The sequence below is a fragment of the Dermacentor silvarum genome, chromosome 2 (assembly GCF_013339745.2).
Source record: "Dermacentor silvarum isolate Dsil-2018 chromosome 2, BIME_Dsil_1.4, whole genome shotgun sequence".
Classification (NCBI taxonomy): Eukaryota; Metazoa; Arthropoda; class Arachnida; order Ixodida; family Ixodidae; genus Dermacentor; species Dermacentor silvarum.
In genome coordinates, this window is record NC_051155.1 from 194,502,262 (window position 1) to 194,520,862 (window position 18,601).

Below are 18,601 nucleotides of genomic sequence, written 5' to 3' on the forward strand. Positions count from 1 at the left end.
ATTAGGCGCGATCGCTCGGGCTCCTTGCCCGGAGTGCGCAAGTAGTAATTAGCTCTCGCGAACGAGGACGCATTAAATTCATTAGCAGAATCATAATTCAGATGAAAGCAAACTACCGCTTGGTGGAGGCGAAAAAAGCACACACGCACAGCGATGGCAAGAAATAAGTTGAAAATAGAAGTTGCGAATAAATGTGAAGAACGCGAGCACTTTAACCTCGCCCTGGTCCACTGTTTGAACCAACTTTGTTTTTTGATAATTTGAATGTTCGTTCATTCTTGAGAAGGAGAAAAGAAAAAAAGAAAAGGGAGTGGGATGTTTCGAGGGCTGCTCGAAGAAGGCGTGTACGCAATTATGCGCCGCAAGTGAGAAATTCGGCACTTTTTCGGGACTCTGCTATGAGAACTCTCACGAGTTCGCGCCGCTTTTTAAATCGAATCAGACTGAATGATTGCTCGAGTTACTTTTGCTACTTCCTTACCGCACTCTTCTCTCTTAATGCTTTCGTCGTCTGGATGCACGCTTTCGTGATTAGACGGTATCGCACTTTCTCAACTTGTTTCTTTTTGTTCCCTTCTATCTCCGTTTTCGAACGAAAAAAAAGAAAAACGGAAGAAATGTAAGAAAAGGGCGATTTCGCGAACCTCTGAGATCGTCATGATTTGTTGCCCGTTTTTTGTACTTCAATTTGTCCTTAGGTTGTATCGCGTGCGAGCGCTGAAACAGTCGGAGTACATTGCTGGAGCGCTGAGCTTTATCGAGTTCTCGCATGTATACTCACATCATCGAGTGCTTGATGAACCCATGTACACTCTTGGGCCTGCTGATGTTTCTGTGTTGTGAAAAGATGCACATCGTGATGGAACTATTGTAGGGGTGCCTTCAAAGGGATAACGTTCTTCCAAACCTTTTTTTTTTGTCCTATTCCAGATTTGTTTCGAATAGCGTCTCGAGAAGTCGTCGATCTCTACAGACATATGCGCGTCGCCAAGCTATTCGGTGAACGCGTGCGACGAGTTATACGATCGCCATCTAATATATATGATAAGTTCCTGAAAGAAACTTTTTATGTTGTTGACTTCTTATTCCTAGACTTTCGCATTTGATTCGCTTATTCCATGAATATCAATGCGAGAATAATTAATGCTTGATATACGCTACTTCAGTTTAGCGCGCGTCGGCAGCTTGTGGGATGGGCTGGACGTATGAAGAAAAATAGGTGAAAGTGCAAGCGCATTTCAATCTGCGCAGGAGTGTAGTCGTTTCTGATGATTATATTTCGGTGTTCTTAAACATTCCGATGATCATCCCCGCTGAAGCTAAAATTCTGAAATGTGACCTGGGGTGCTATGCAGGATGGCCCGAGTTTGTCAAAGTTCGGGATTTTCGCGAGCTCTGGCGACGACCTCAGATGAATTAACTAATGGTATCAAGACATAAAATTAAACCGTGGGCACACCTTCAGTTTCATTGACTAATCTAGATTCCCTCTTGGGTTATCATAGCTTGGGCGTTACCTCATGGGCGGCCGAGAAAAAAAAAAAAAAAAAAAGAAGTCATTTAGTCAAACCGCCGGTGCGTTGTTTCAATTTGTTTATCGTTCCACCTGTACAAGTAAGGTATACAAAAATTGTTTTTTAACGTATTCGAAAGAAAGAAAAGGATTGGTGCGAAAACGCGCCACGTCTGTACTGTTCGTATTCGGCGGTGGATAGACAGATAATGTCCGAAAAATTTAGACACGCCCGTGACGCGCCCCAGAAAGGCGTGGCAAGCGGCTTGCGCCGAGTGTGTCGATAGTCAGCGGGGCAGTCACGGGCATTGCGATATGGCTTTGATAACAATAAGCGGCGCTGGCGCGCAACGTTGCTCAATATTCGGTGTTTCAAAACGAGTAAGCGGCGTGCGCAAGGTGCGCTCGGTGTTGACATAGGTGGCTTTATCTCGACATTTCATTGTCCGCTACTTTCGCGGCGTTCCGCGCTACCTTTGTAGTGTCACTCACTGCCTTCGAGCAAATTCAGGCTAGCGATAAACCCGCGAGACAGCCTGCAGTAGCACCACTGTAATACGGTTAGCTTCAACAATTCGGGAAAGAGTGAAGTTTGCCGTAATGGTTTGTGGCTTATCATGTTGACCTTTTTAGCCAAGCGCAGTATGCACGTAGTTTCGTGACCGCGAGCCAACTCCATTCCATGTGACTGGAATTTTGTGTTTCCTTTCTGGTTATTCCTTCCTTGAGCCAGTGTCAATTAGTGTCTGGGCATTAGTAGTCTCCATTTGGCAATGTACCAGAGTTATTCTACGGAATGATTGGTGCGACCCGCGGCTGTTTTTGCGCGTTAACGGCGATAATTATTAACACCAAGCAACAGTCCTCCCTGTTATTATTATACCGCAAAGCGCTGTTATCTTATGGACTCGCGGATGTTGGTCATGCATAAATTACGCCGGGAGAGTATTCCCGCGATGTGGTAATTCTTGTTGCTGTTTACCTTGGCGCGTTCCATTTCTATGTATTCTTTCTCGCGTTCCTTACTTCGAGGTCGTTTTTGGTTAAGGAGATAACAGGAAAGAAAATGAAAGTTGATGAAGTCTATTTGGCCATCTTAGTTTCCTTTTAGTGCCAAACGATAGAGCAAGAGTGACTGATCGGGTGGAGCTCGCGAATTTCGCCGAAATGAAAAATAAGTTTTCTAACTGAAAATGTATCCTCCGCCAGACCTCAGACATAGTGCAGCGTCATTCTCAGTCTGTTTTTATCTTTCTTGAGATGTAATCTGGCGTCGGAATTTCAGTTCCAGGAAAACGCCTTCAGTGTATATATATAATACTTTAATTATTAGGACATATATGCATTCCGCAAGGCGATGCTGATTAGTTTCTACCGTATCAACATGTGTAGACGGCGCGATGAGCTTATTGATGCCGCGCCGATGAAGGCAAATTTCCACTGACTTAAGTCGTTATGTATCCATCGCGATAACGACTTATGTGAGGTAAGTTTAGAAACAGCGGACTCAAATTTAGCAGACGCTATCAGGCCTGCGTACAAGAGAACCCAAGCGAAGTTTGCATTTCGCGCCCTGCGATTGTCGCGTACTCCCCGTCCTTCCAGTTCTCTGGCGAGGTACGCAATCACGTGTTCGCGACCGCGGAAAAGAGAATGTACGATAACCGTATAGCTTGTACTCTTTATCCGCCCGGCAACGTCGCCCATGCGGTTATATTCACGCGTAGTTCGGCGAGAGTTGGCTCGACGCTCTGTATACGCATAATATAGGGATCATTCGCATGCGTACATGCGCCGCGAGAGTTGAAGCACGCTGCACCCGAACTAGCGGCGAGCTGCCCTGGTTTACCGCACAATGACGCCGCGGCCTCGCACAATTTGGCGGCGCGCATGCACTTTCGCTGGACACCTGCGCAACAACGGTGGGCCCGCCTAAATAGCCCTCGATGAAGCTCCTCGTTCGCACTCCCCTCTCATTTCGGGCTGAAGTGCAGAGCAAGCCGAATCGAGCGCGGTCACTATAAGCTTGCAGCTAAACTAATTTCCGTCCCTTTGGCGACCGCGGTGGGCCTTCGTGTGCACATCGTGTATGTATACGCTCGGCGCGATGATCATCGCGTCGGTGTTCTGTGTAGCAGTGGCTTCGTTTACATATAGCGCGCCCAGAAGCTATGTTGGTAACGTTAGGGAGCGCTTTTTTTTTCCCCCTATAGGGGGACCTGTGTACGTTAAGTCCATCTGCCATCCATTGTCTGGAAGCAGGCTATCTTGAGAGGGGCTGCGCCTAAGTGGTGGGCGCTTACTGGTTTTGTAAGCTATCTATATATGTTAGAGTGTGCTAGTGCGATCTTTGCAGTAGTAAACATAGTTATAGAGAGGCGTAGTTCGGGTTAGGTTGAGCGATTCTTTGGCAGAGCTCAGGAGTGGAGTTCCTACTCAGGAGGTGATAACCACTCCGCCACGTGTGGTTCGTTTGGATGATATGGCTTGTACGGTGCTTAAGGGTAGCTAGGAACAAACAAGTAAACAAACATGTAAACAAACAAACGAACACGCTTACATCGCTTGTGATTCAGCGCGTCGTTCTGACGCAGTTGCCCGTGTTATGCGCGATCCATAGTGAGCTGGACGCGAAACACTTAAAGAAAGAAAGAAAGAAAAAACAACAACAATATACGCACTCCGCGCATTTTCCTTGCGTCTCTTGTGGTCCGTGCCTTACATGAACGTTACTGCAGCCTCTGTCGTCCATCAGTCGTGCGCTTTCTAATTCCTCGACTGAGAGAAGCAACAAAACGAAAGGGGAAAACAGAAGTTTGCTAAAAATGTACTGTTGATTGGGCGTGAATGGCGGATATTTTCTCTCTACCAGTTGCTCTAAGGCTTCTTCTTATAAGAGGTAAACATAACGCGCCGGCGGCCTTCACTTTAAAACTCTTCGCATTGCCTTAGGGCGACTGGCGATCAGTAAGAAAATAATCCTGGCATCGGCTGATCTCACGTGGAAGCCAGCCAAAAGCGTTATGGATGAAAGAAAAAAAAGAAATGTCCCAGAATTGGGGGAAAGTAGCTCAGCATATGATAGCAAACACGAATCGTTGCGGCGGGTGCCACAGTATTATATGTATTACATACGCCAACCTTTATCGCCGTTGTCAAGTTTAATTACTTTCACACCGTTTTCTTGTTGTTATCTTCGTCCTTAAGTTTCCTTGCGCCAAGTCTCGCAGAACTTCCCGGGCTGTCTGTCCTTCCTTATCGCACGCGATCACAAAAAACGTGACAAAAACAATTTTGTTTCTTTTTCCTTCCTAAACCGCGAGTGTTTCCCAACATCACCGGCGTGCACTGCCGTCGAGCCGACGCAGTTGTTCGCAGGCGGTCAGTGCAGCGGACGAGGCGCACAGAGACGCGCACGCACGCGTTTCAGCGGTACTACGGGCGAGCCGGAGATGGAGTCGGCATAAACGAGCGATTAATCACGCTTTTCCCCGACGCGCGGACGCAACCCTGTCGCAACAGTGATGCCCCTTTGTTTTATTGTGCCCACATAACCCCGCGGCAACGCCGTGAGGCTGACGGCGGAACAGCGGCGCCGCCTTGCAGTGATTTCTCACACTCTATACAGCTTGCCGCTCAACCCTAGCACAAGCAGGACGGCCCGCTGGAATCCCAAGAGGGCTGGCTGTCTGTTGGCGGCGACCCAGCGCAACATATACACCGACGTACAAAAGCACCGCATGCGCTGCGTTTTTCGCGCGAACTAATGCGTCTGTCGCCTCCGGGCCAGAAAACTATATGGTATTTGCGCGTAAAACTAGATCGCGGCGAACGCGCAACGCACTGATAGAGAAAGAGATTAAACCGCAGCAAGCTCGTAAAGTCTCGTTCGCATGCACGCTTTAACGCGGCTTCTTTTTTGTAACTTGAGGTCGTGGTCGGCTATTTGTCTTGGTTCTGTTTTACGAAACGTAGGTGAAGGAACGAATGGTCAAAAGACGAAAAAAGGACAAGAGGTAACAAGAAAGACAGAAAAGAAAAGAAGAAAAGCTTGTTGCAAGCAACATTCTGCTTTTGTGGACACTTGTTGTTTGCTAAAAGCGAGGAATTAAAATTCTCGAAATGTCAGATCTGAATCTTCAAGACACGAACAAAGGAAAATAAATATTCAGAGCGGAACCCTCCGGCTGTTCCATGCGGCAACCGTAGCACACTTCGCGCTAACTTTCGCGCAGCTGTAGCGCCGTTGAGAATTGCGCAATTGTTATGCGAGCTGCACGGCGTCGTTTTGGCGACGCCTGTAACGCCCGCTTCAAGACTTGTAAGGAGATCCAAGAGCCGGGAAATACGAGGCCGAGAACACGTAATGCGTCTGCGGATCTGAATTAAAAATAAAAATGTTTATTCGAGCGCCCACCAAGATGATAACCAACGGGCGAACTCGCTTATGTTGGTTAAAAAATATAGATAAACGAACTCTAGCCCCGGAGAGCAGCATATGGTATCTGCGCATCCCAAACGCATGGAGCTCTGTATAACATTAATACTACCACCGACGCGCGCTTCAATGCAAGAATAATATAAGAAGAAAAAAAAAATACACGGCACGTGAGACCCGCAGTTCGTATCCCGACGAGGATTCATTACAGGACGGCGAGCACCTAGCCTTCCCTGAAGTGCCCATCTTATTACTGTTCTTATTTTGTTCTTAGCTGAATGCTCGCAACACGTCCGCGCAAGTACACGCAAGGCCTCTGTAACTGCCGTCTTTCTTTATGTAGTTTCTTCATTTCATTTTCATTTTCGTTTTCTTTTTTCTTTTTCTTTTTTGTCACTGTACTACGTCGCCCAGCTTTCCTGTCCAGTGCATCCGGCGGCACGCCTAAAGCAAATGCATGCTGTACGCATCAGAGCGTTGCGGGGGCCTTGGCGAAAAGAAGTGCGGATCGCTGAAAGAGGAGGCGGCGGGAGTGTGCAATGCATAGGAACTGGCCATTGTAGATTCCTAATGAGGAGGAATACTTTGAGCTCTCGCCTTCGCCTCGCTCCTTCCAATTATTCCGCGCCTAATTGAATACGGAATCACACTTGACGCTGGCTGGCGCACGCGTATCGCCAGGTCCCGGGCACACAGCGGACTAATCTGCAACTCGCACTCTCGAACCGTGCCCAGCATTTCTGAGCAGGGAACGCCACAAACAGAGACGCAACAACACCTTGTTTATTTATGCGCTCATTTATTTATTGCTCTTTGTTCTGCGTGGGGGCGGCTCAGTGCAGACAGGTCCCCTCTCTTTCTTCCTCCATTTTTTTTAATTCGCTATATAAAAAATTCCCCTTAACGGAGGGGCTGCACGTTTGGCTCGCAGGCAATATTTACTCAGCGCGTATGGGCGACGCTAGAAAGGTTGACTTGTTTTAAGGTTCTTTTTCTTCTTCTTCTTCTTTTTTTGTCCAATCATCTTCCTAGCAGTAAGGTACGCATTCAAAAGATGAACGACGACACCGTCGTTCATCTTTTGAATGCGTACCTTACACTCTCGATTGGAGTGTCTATTGAACGCGGCAAACTGAATGCCACGCAAAAGAAGTGCTGCTAATAATTTTGTGCGGGAAAAAAAGAAGCTGCGTGATGAAGTGCCTTATTGAAGCTTTGAAGGACCAAATATATTAGTGACTCGTCGCTGAGGCGTGCTTTCGGTGATCCGTGCCTTGCGGTTTAGCTGTGAATGGCAATGATATGAACAGCAAAGAAGCCTTTATTTCTTTTTTTTTTCTTCTCACTTCTCTCGGTAACGCTCCAATTGCATGCGTGTTTACTTTGCTTTCAGCAGTCGTCTTATCACACGTGCCGCCATGTGTCGCCTCTAACTTGGTTCCGAATGGAAGAATAACAAACGCTGCACCAGTGTAATATAATTAGCGCACCAGCCACTCGCCACTTTGCTTCTTACGACCGCGCTTTAATACTTCTCGCGCGCGATGAAGTCATGAATATTCAGACGAGGACCTGAACGGCCGGTTGGTTCTGTAGTCTATAGAAACGGCGAGACTGGACAAGCAAATTATAGCAGCGTCAATTCTGGGACGTGGTTTTGAGTACGCGACTGCTTATACGGGCTACGTGTGCTTTTCGAGCGTGCGCATCGTTTATTACTATATATACGCCGTTCTAGCATATACGCCGTTTGTGCCGAGTATAATATTGCGCTTTGTGGGTCGATTTTCTTCTGCTCTTCGAATCGTCGTCTTGTTAGCGATGATCATAAGCACTTTTCTCAGAAAAAAAAAAGACATAGAAGAGAAGAAAGCAATCTAACCACTCCCTTCGAAACGTAGTCATAACAGCAGTCAGATCACTTTAAACGTGCAGGAAATAAACATCCTACGCTTTTGTGTTGTTTTGGCAGGCGGCGCTTTATATTCATTGGCTTGTTCGTTAGCACCATATTGTTATTTGCATTCTCTCAGACTTCCTTATTGTCCAGCTGTATGAAAAGAAAGGGGGGGAAAAAAACTTCTCACCTTGTTCATTTCCGCAGAACTTATTTACGTGTTCGAGGCGACGCAATTTATGCCGTTGAATGTGCGCCATACGCTTGACAGGGACACCACGTCACGTCACGTCACCCAGATGTCACGTCACGTCACGCCCCGTCACCGCCTCACGTCGCGTGAGCGTGCCACGGAGGAATATTGGCAGACCGATGCCGCTATATATGAAAATTTGTTTGCGGGTAGCTGCAGCGTCGACAAAGCGAACTACCACTCACATCGCTGTGACAACAGCAAATTTATGGGCACGCACGCGCAGGGGTAAACCGTACTTCATTACAGAGTATACACATAACTGTTGCGATCGAGTTCTGCATAGTTCGGGCGAACCAAGTTCGCAAGACAGCTTCTGAGGTGCGAGACATCGCACCTCAGAAGACGAAGTCAGGTAGGAATTGTAGACAACGCAAGCCTATTTGTCCACGTCTCGTTGCGGCTGTCTCGCTCTTCAGTAGTCATGCAACGCCACAAGCCCAACGTCGCCCACTGTCGCGAGACAGTGCAGGAATCATCGTTATGATTATTTTGTGGCACGTACACATGCACAAGACGCTACAAAAAAAGGTGGAGGGAGGGGGGGGGGAGGATGCGAAAGGAACCGGCTGCCAAGAGCGAGCAGAACGTATTCCTACTGCGTGGAGCTAAGGGGAAGGAAAGAACGCGGAGAAAGAAACAGAGAAGAAACAAAAGACGACGCGCCGCAAGGACCATCCAGTAGAACAAGCCAGAGTCAGCACAACGGTAAACATAGAAATATAATGCCGCGACGCGACGTGTCTGTATTACGCTCATATATGGTCGGTCTCTTTCGCACCCGCGACAACATCAGACCTGCATAAGCAATAGTACGCAACGTAACCAGACATACGCGCGTAATCGCCAGAGCTGTGTACGTATAAGAAAGGGGCCGCTGCAAAAACGCGACATAAGAACAGCTTGTGCCAAGTGCCACTGGAGCTGGGATTTTCTCCTGCAGCCCCCTCTTCATTTCGCTTTTATTCATGAAGTGCGGTGTCTCTCACGCCTATTCGTCCCGCCGGCGCTCGCGTGTTAATTGCGTTAATTGTGCGGCACAGCTTGCGCTTGCCGTCTGTCTTTTCGAGAATTAAAAGAAGAAAGAAAAAATGAAGGAACAAAGCGAGAAAGTGACAACAGCACGCAGTAGCGGCAGGAGCAACGACACCGCAACGCCGCTCGTCGAGCTTGTTTTAATTAATAAAGCAGGGAGGAGCGGAGGGACCCGAGCGACACGACCCCCGTCTTTTCTTCGGCGCCGGCCTCTCGTTATAAGAGCACTCTGGCATTTTTATTTCTAATCTCGACTTTCTTATTCCTCCCCCTCCCTCTGTCACACTTTGTTTCGCCATCTTTCTTCCCCGCCAGGCAGCGTTTCGATGTTCCCTCGCTTCCTCGGTGGTGAGCCTCGGGGGCATTTGGGGGGCAGCGTTGCCCCGAGAAGGAAGCCAGCGCTAACAGCGTGCTAGATTGTACGCTGGAATACAAGGCGTCGTCGCGCTTCCGTTTTTGACGCTTTGTCGCCGCCAGCCGCGCCCTCCAGATCCCTACGCGGCGGCTTGCGTTGGCTCGGCGCACGCTTTGTGCCATCGCCCCCACCGTGAAACAGCTGCGATTGTTTTGTCTACGCGCCCAAAAGCTGTCACCGGGGGACTTCACGCGATTCGTCTGGCGGCTATAGGGCATATATATGTGACACGCGCGTCGTCGGCGGCAGTGTGAAGCTAGGAAAAGAGAGCGAGTGCTGCAAGCTGCGAATGATGTCAGCGTTTATGGGGAATACGCTTTTGCGGTGTAACTGCCCACATTGGCAGAGCAAGTTCTTTTCCTTCAAGCGGGACAAAATGACTCAATCGTCTTCCAACCGTAAAGTGAACGCGACTAAGTCCGCCTTGAACGAGAAAGAAGTCTGCCATTAGTCAAGCTTGCTTGATCGTCGTATTGGTCTGCATTCCCTTTTCTCCGAAACATATCTGTGAATGCATCATTAGCAGCATTCTATTCATTTACGGATCAATCAATCAATCAATCAGAAAAACAGTTAATACATTGATTAGAACAGCCATGGTTTCCGCCTTCTCAAGCCTCCTCTCCTCCTGCTACTACTACTACTGATAATAATAATAATAATAATAATAATAATAATAATAATAATAATAATAATAATAATAATAATAATAATAATAATAATAATAATAATAATAATAATAATGCGAGCTGAATACCGAGAATAGCGGACGAAAAAGAGGTCGAGCAAATTGTCTGCAATAACTCTTGCTCCAGGGGCCGGTGATTCGGGGTATTGGTTTCCGCTACTTGCAGTCACAGGCTGGTGAAATGATTGCAGCCATCATTTACTCCACGACATCGACGCTGCACTCGCGTAAGCGGGCGCACACTCCTCGAGAACGTATAACTGCTCTGTGGTAAAATGGAACGAACGGTGCAGACCATCAAACCTGAATTTAATAGCGTCCCGGACAAGCCGTGGCTCGGCACCTGCCCCATAGCTGATCACGACTTGACCTTTTGGCCTCGGGAGTGAGATCGCCCGCCTCCGCTTAATTCTCCCTCCGGTCCACTGCGTGTTGCTCTGGCCATTGTCTTCTTTCTTAAATTCTTTTGTGCCCCGGACCAACGACGCTTCTTGCATTCGTGGCCCAGATGAGAAATCAAGACTACCGCCAGCACCATTTTGTGACTCACCGCTCATAGTTTCGACGTGGGACGAGAATAGTCGGGTTATATTGCAGGACCGCGTATAGCCAGCGCCGTCCCACGACCAAACAAAGGAAAAGTAATAAAAGAAACGAGTACGCGAGCAGTTTCGTACAAGCGTGGTGATCCTGGGACGAAACGGGACCGTAGCCGCAGCAGCGGGCTGGTAGTTTTGGTTGTGGGCGGTTGAGCATATACACATACGGGTATAACGGGAATGCCTGCGGTGCTGAACTGCTGACGAAGGCGCCCGTCAAGCGCAGGGAAGAAAATGACGACGTCGACGTGTGCGCGTCGTTCGCCATAAAAAGCTGCGCTGCGCAGTGCGTACACTGTCCACGTACCGCGCAGTAAAACAGTGAGCGAAGCAGTGACGCGCAACACACCCATGTTGCCGTAGCCCCAGCCGCGCGCGCGCATTATAAAGGATTCTTAACGATGCCCGAAAAGGTCCCGCGCCGTTTAACCCCGACGGCCGCGGCACTGTACACGCCGGGGGTCAGCGAAGGTCACAAGGTGAACGCGAGAGAGAAGAAGCCGTATATATGTATATGCACGCGCGCACGTACGCTTCGCTAGCCGTCCACCACCGCCCTCCCGAAATAGCAACGTATAGTAGTACACCGCCGCCACCCAACCAACGGCACGGCGGCTGGAGGAAGCTCTCAGCCTCCATCTCGACCGAACGCACAGTGCAGCGGGGAAGGACGTGTAGTATATGTACTACGGACGAAGCGCGCGCGCTGCCCGGCCCTCCCCTCTAATCTACGGTGCGAGACAGCGCGTGCGCGGGATACTGGTCCTCGGACAAGATGCTTACACCCCTGGCCGGCTAGACGATAACGCAGGGGAACCGAGAACGAGAAATAAAGAAAGAGCGAGGGCTTCTCGCGACCAGCTTGGGCGGCTGCTCCGCGCCGGTTCGGCACTGGTGCCGTGACACAAGACGTCGGGATCAATTAAGCGCACGCGGCCGGTCGCGCGGCTCTGTGCAGAACCGTTAGACGCATGCGTTCGACCTCGCGGTTTTACGGCGTTCTTTTCCTTTATTGTCCTGCTTCTTTTTTGCGTCTGCGTGCGTGTGGTCGGACGAACGGACTGGCTTACATGCTTCACCTCTCTTGCTTTGTCGACCGTAAGTGAAGAGCCTATCCTCTCTTTCCTTTCTTCTTTCTTTTCTTTCTGTTTGCACCGTGTCATTGTTGTCGAACTGCACTGCGATGTCCATTACCATTGTAGTCCGTTCTATACGCGATTTACCAATGCCTAACAGGAATATCGACAAAGAATGCTGGCTGCTTAGGAATGTGCTTTTTGCTGTTTTCACCGAAAGGCTTGTGCTCGCCGTCGTCGCTGAATTCGTACGCGATGCCTGGACGACGATTCACAAAGCCGATCGTATTTGCCAGATTTGTTCGCAATAACGTCCCGGCCTATTCTGAAGGTGAAGGCGACGATAACGAAGGCGTCGGCCAGCGGCATACACTCTTAGTGAAATTGAAAAACGAGTACGTTAATGTTGGCGAATCATTAAAGGCAGCTCGAACAACGAGTACAGAGCATGGATTACACAATGACGAGCTCTGAGTCGGCGTCGGCGCTCGCCATGTGTGACCCAGGACACAGGCCTCATCATGAGTGGTCCCCCCTTTATCCTCGTTCGCAATCGCCATGTCTTAAAACGTGACACATAGCCTTTGCGAACGAAAACCATGTTAATCTATCTCAAAGACAGTATTGTATTCTTGCCGTGTTCGTGTGCCATTGTAGAAAAATGCGTCGCCGTTGGCTAACCTTAGCGCTAACCTCCTCTCTTTTTGTTCTCCACCCGATGCAGACGCCTGCGGCCTCTCGGACGTAGCGCACATCGAAAGCCTGCAAGAGAAGTCCCAGTGCGCGCTCGAAGAGTACTGCCGGACGCAGTACCCAAACCAGCCAACGCGGTTCGGCAAGCTGCTGCTGCGGCTACCCAGCTTACGGACAGTGAGCTCGCAGGTCATCGAGCAGCTCTTCTTCGTGCGCTTGGTGGGCAAGACGCCCATCGAGACGCTGATACGCGACATGCTGCTGTCCGGCAGCTCGTTCAACTGGCCCTACATGCCGCTCCAGTGACCTCCGTCGGGGGTCCACGCGACGTTGGACCCCTGGGCATCCTCACTGCTGCCCACTGCCGCGCCTCTCTGGCAACCGATGGCCACCGGCGCCGTCGCGGCCACCAGTCCGCTGGCTGCCGAGACGGCGGCTGACGTGCTTGGCATGCCTCAGGACCCGTTCCGGAGGAACGGCAAGCAGCTGTGACCTGCTCCTAGGAGCGCATCGTGAGACATCGCGCGGCCAACCCATTCCACCCGGTGTGTTGTTTAGGCGGCGACGCTAAGAAGGTCTGCGGAGTGAGTTGTTGGTTGAAACGGCGCGGCCACGACGTCCTGCAGCGGCTAGCAGTGGCCGGCAGCATCTTGAGGTTCTTCGAGATCCTGGTCCTCGAAGTTATGCCTATGGTCCCGGCCTTTGCTAAAGCGAGGTGGCCATCCACTCGGCGCAATCGGTGCGTTGTGTAGAAAGCGCAGCAAAAGACCAAAAAGTGCGCGGAACGAGTCGGCAACCAGAGACGGTGAACTTATAATGTTCAGCTTCTTGTGGCCGGTGGTCTGTTAATGTTCCTCGGCACCATTGTTCCCTCAGTGATACCTGTGATCCTGGCTTACCGGAAGAAAACATTCAGCAGCTTCCGGACACAACGTCATCGGCGAAGTCGTCTTGCCCGCCGGTTTTGTGCGAGTTTGCGGCAACTGCTGTCCGCTACGCGCTGTCGAGGGTTGTGAAGAGGAAGCAAGCTATCTTGGAAAGACATCGCCTGGTCTAGAGCCTCACAGAACATCCGCGGTGAAGCTGCAGAACTGAAGCTGAAAGCCATGCAAGCAAAGAAATGAAAGAGGCAGCGTAAGAGAAATGCTATATCGTACAGGGTAGGGCGCCTGCAGTTCGCTCATTTCCAGGTGTTCTGCACTGTTTCTTGAACTGAATGCCACAGCCCAAGAAAATACCGTTGCTAGCCATGACGAGATCTGGCATACGTGGCCCACGAGTGATGTTATCAGGCATCCTTGCATGCTGTTGACAAAGCAAAGGGATCCCCGGCCTTGGAGGAAGCCCCTGATACGATCGGAGCGCCGCGTGTTACGAAAGTCCTGTGCAGCGTCGAATTATAAGACCCTACAGTAGCTCTGTCAAGATCAGCTTCTGGTTGTTGTGCTTGGACTCTGACCATTGGCCGGTGTTTATCTACGCGGAGAAGCTCGTGTCTACCAGTTAGTGCGCTGCAGCATACTGACAACGAGACGCAGTGCCACGTTTCACATCTGCTTCCAGACCACCGGTGATATCAATGAGCTGGCCACAAATGATGTCCACGTCCGGTGACCGAAAATAGCTGACAGGAGCCAGAGTCACAGTGGACTGCGTGACGGTGCAGCATCAGGCGAACGTGATGAGCTTGTGAACATGCGTGTAATGAACACCGAAGATCAGGTACAGCTCAACAGTTTGGACCGCAGTTCTCGCGAGTCGCAGAGAACAATCATGTCGTGCAGTGTGTGTTCGGACAATGCATGTTTTGTTCTTGTAAATACGTTAGTGACTGATGAGCGGACCAGAAAACGCAGTGAGCAAGACATGTTGCCGAGCAGGGCAAACGATAGCGAGATATCCTTTTCAGTGTACAGATGATGCATACATACTCGCTCTCTCTATTCCCAGAGTATAATCTCTCGAAAGTATCGCTACTGTTTCTCCCATTGTCCGCTGAATCACTTCGAGCTCATCGCTTCGATACCATACCACAGGTCGCTTGATAGACCATCTTAGATGTTTCAAGTGATAATATAGGAAGTCGTATTCAAATGCTCGGCTTGCCTCGCGTGTCGAAGGATTCAGACCATGGGTGCCAAATTTACGCATCAAACCCACGTGCGAAGGCCAAATGCTCATCCATTCTCATTCATTCATGCTCTCGGAGTTTATCTTGCACGCTTAAGATAGGAGCTCGCAGTACTTTCGATTTCTTATCTGCCCGCGTGTTACTGCAGCTTTTTAGTTGACTTAAAAAAAGGAGTCAATAAAGGTGTATGCGACCGTTAGATGGTCCTAAAATGAAAAAGAAGTTGTTATTAGCCTATGTCCTCGCGCCCCGTTCTCAGATTAATCCTAAATTTTTAGTGATGCAGCCCGCGGAGTACAGGCGTACTGGCTCTTACAATTGTCTCAAAGGTCACGTAGTTCCCATCCTGTACTCTAGACACGACGTTGCTCTAATTTGTCGTCCCACCCTGTCATCTCCTAGCTTTCGCAACCACATAAACATCAGTGCTGCTGCCAAATGAACGTAAGTGTCGCCGAGCATCAAACATGTAAGGGTAAAAACAAAAACAAATAATGCATGCAACCATAAGATGTAAAACTTAAGTTGCTGTTTATCCACGCGGCTATAAAAACATCGAATGTTGAAAATTGGCGACTGTTTCAAAAGCACAGCATGCATGTTTTAGAAGCCCGTGAACGTGAGCACTGGTCTGTTAGTCAGCAGTGGTGTTCCGGGAAGCTTCAGGAGCACATTCAGGAGCAGGTGCTTAGGTAGCCCACAAGCAGTCTTCACTTTCACCCTCTTATCTTCAAATATGAAGCGGCGGCTACACCAACTACCTTTTTATTGCGAGAACCATAAACGAAAATCGCTGAAAGAGCTGCTGTCGCTAAGACAAATGATCAAACGTGGTGATGGCAGAGTGTCTCCGTGTTACCATCATAACTGTATGTCGGCAGATGAAGGCGTTTATTGCCCCAATTTAAATACTTTAGTAACTCGCAAACTCTAAATTCACATGGGCTGGGAACAATGAACATTTAACTTAAGGGACGTCGCCCTTGCGTGCCGGAGTACACCTGACGACCATGTTTCGTCTCCTCCCCCCAAACAGTCACAAAATGTTCATCTATAGGTGAAATCGTCCGAGTTAACCCATCAGTTCTGCGGCAATTTCTTTTCGGAAGTTACAAAAACCACGGTGGAAAGAGGTCCGGCTACAGCGCGTGCTTTCGCGTGAACCATTGTGCGTCATCAAAAGCGTCTCACATCTCAGTGACTGCAAGTATAACGACTGCTCGTGTTTCGTACAGCTTAGCAGTCGGTGATCTCGGCGACCTTCGACATCGTTGGTTACTGTATAGTTTTTCGCTCATTTTATCCCATCTCTCATACGGACAGAGAGCCAAATTAAGCCGTACATGGAGACAGACACTCCACAGCCGAGCTGAATTCGTGCGTGTGTATTTCAATTATGTGTGCCTGTGTGTGTGTGAACGTTGTACACATTGTGGTATTTTATCAGTGTCGATACAGCGTCTTTGTCCCGTTCTATCTGCTCGCTTCTGCTTTGTGAACCTCTGACATTCTAGGCGAAAAGACAGGGAGAAAGAGATAAAAGAAAACAGGGAGAAAGAGATAAAAAAAATGTCGCCTTCCCTTAGCGCTGCGTTGACGGGCCGTTTGATGGAATACAAGACTTTAAAATTACTGATTTCGCTCGGTTTCACCGAAAGAAAAAAGTTAGAAAGGACAGTTGTTTGCTAGCGCTGTTCGTCTGAGATAACTGACTCGTAGCAACCTCAGCTTTACGGTGACATGGACTGACTCAATGTTTACCTTGAATCTAGGTGAAGAAAATCTTTCAAAGAGAGCAGGCACAGTAACACCGTACTATACGTTGATCAAACTGAGAGTCTTTAGGTGGGCGAACAGAAGTGATCAGAACGAAAGCACGCCGTATTTGGCCTACGGTATCCCGCGTAGTCACGTTATACTCTACACTGACTACAGTAATACGTAGCCCGTTCACTCAGCGCTTGGGGACAGCGATAGAGGTTCAAGCCATCCGCCTCGTTCATTGCACACCTGTACTTTCAATCTTTACGCACCGCCGGAAACTTTTGGCGCTGTTCATTTGTTGTTGGAACGGTTTGTACGATCTGCGAATTACTTTCTTCTCCGTGTCAACAAGCGGCCATATGTGACAGCAGACGTGTTCTGCAAGCAGCGAACCAGAGTGTGTTTTAGATGAACGACACCGAATGATTGCAGAGGTCCGGTTTTACTGAGCTCTGGACAGAGGGGAAACATTTCCGTTCTGTGATTACTGAATTAGGAATTCGCCCGTGCCAGTGAAAAGACTTCAAATACTTCTTTAACGGTTCCATGCTATAAAAGCTGTGTTTTATCTTGATCTTGCCTCAACAGCTAAATGTACGCAGTCAGCGATCACCCTTTGTATAAAGAAGCGTTATTGAAAGATTACGTTTAGGTAAGGCGTAGTTGTGGTTTGTACAAGGGGCTCGTTCATTATCCTGGTTGCAATGGCGGTAATTTGCACACAGCCTTAAGAATGTTTTCTTTTTCAAGTTGGATCGATTATTAAAATTACTTGTCAGCATCTGTTGCACCGTTTGTTGTGGACCACCTACAAACCTGTCTAACCACTTTAACGTTTCTGAGGACTGCTTCTCGTCTAGACACCAGTATGAAAAAAAAAAAAAAAGATTTTTTTTTATTGCTGTCCACACAGTAAGTGTTCTGCTTACCTGCAAACATTATCCGTCAGGAAATTTCGTACTCAGCCATAAATGCGGATCAGGAAAAAGGCTGCTCAGATAATCTTAGCTTGTAAAGATAGAAGCTGCAACCTTGAATGCCTCTTCACACGCCTACTTAATCGTCGCTTAAGGAAAAGTCCCGTTATACACGTTATAACGGGTAGAACGAAACCCAATTATCAGTGGTAGAGACCACCTGTTTTCTAATTGCAGCTTGAACGTTGTCCTACACAACTTTGTTGCTCTTCGGGGATGTACGCCAGAACGGCCGCTCGAAGATGCTGTCTATGACGCTGGCCAAGATTACCCTGCATTGAGCTTCGAATCCTAGAGTCGTTCATGCAAATCATCAAGCGGTCCAGAATACGTTCCTGCTGGTGTAATCATTTACTACAGAAAAACTAAGAAAAAGAAAACAACGAACGGAAACGTTTCCTTTCTGCCCACCGTGGTTTTCATGTGCGCGTACTCATGCTTCAAACTGAAGGTGGCCCGCGCACTCACACCCACCAATTCGTTATTATATAGCGCAATGGAGAGGAGTGATACTGATCACAATAAAGTGCAATTTTTTTTTCTCGAATGCCGTCGTCCTGTTGTCAATTACGGCTGGCGTTTTTGTGTCCCGTGCACACCCTGAAGGGCTTACGGAACCACTAACGGAATGCAACGGAAAGGGCGGAAGGATTGTTCATAAAGAGGAAGGTTTTATTGTACATTGCTCGTGTATCTAGGTACCTGCCTGGTGCAAGAGGGTGCTGTTTCACGAAAAACGACTGTTTGAAGTTGGTCCACCAAGTTTCTTTTTTCAGAGATTCAACAATATATGCATACATGCCAGTCCTCCCGAATTATTTCGATTTATGGCTTTATGAATGTTGCGTCTAAATGCGAGATTGCTTATATATATATATATATATATATATATATATATATATATATATATATATATATATAAGGTGCTCACCTGGTTGCAGAAGGAAAGGAGATACTAATGGAACCTGGCGTAAGCCATGTCATATGCAGGGCCTGCTAGTTTAGAGGGGGAGAGCACAGGTAATGTTAAAGAAAAATAAATCATGAAAGCACATTGAAAGAAAAACGAAAAATTAAGAGCAATCACGAATTTATAGAGGCAAAGAAAATGAGCAAGCAAGA

General features: G+C 48.5%; 1 protein-coding gene across 2 annotated transcripts in view; it reads left to right on the forward strand.

Annotated features, from left to right (window-relative positions):
- Positions 1–18,026, forward strand: part of LOC119442374 (steroid receptor seven-up, isoforms B/C) — a 134,379-nt gene extending 116,353 nt beyond the window's left edge. For both annotated transcript variants that reach the window (XM_049662098.1, XM_037707229.2), the window contains one exon: positions 12,639–18,026. In XM_049662098.1, coding sequence (XP_049518055.1) covers positions 12,639–12,913 — 275 coding nt within the window. In that variant the 3' untranslated portion in view covers positions 12,914–18,026. The remainder of the gene's footprint in view (positions 1–12,638) is intronic.
- The last annotated feature ends 575 nt before the right edge of the window (positions 18,027–18,601 follow it).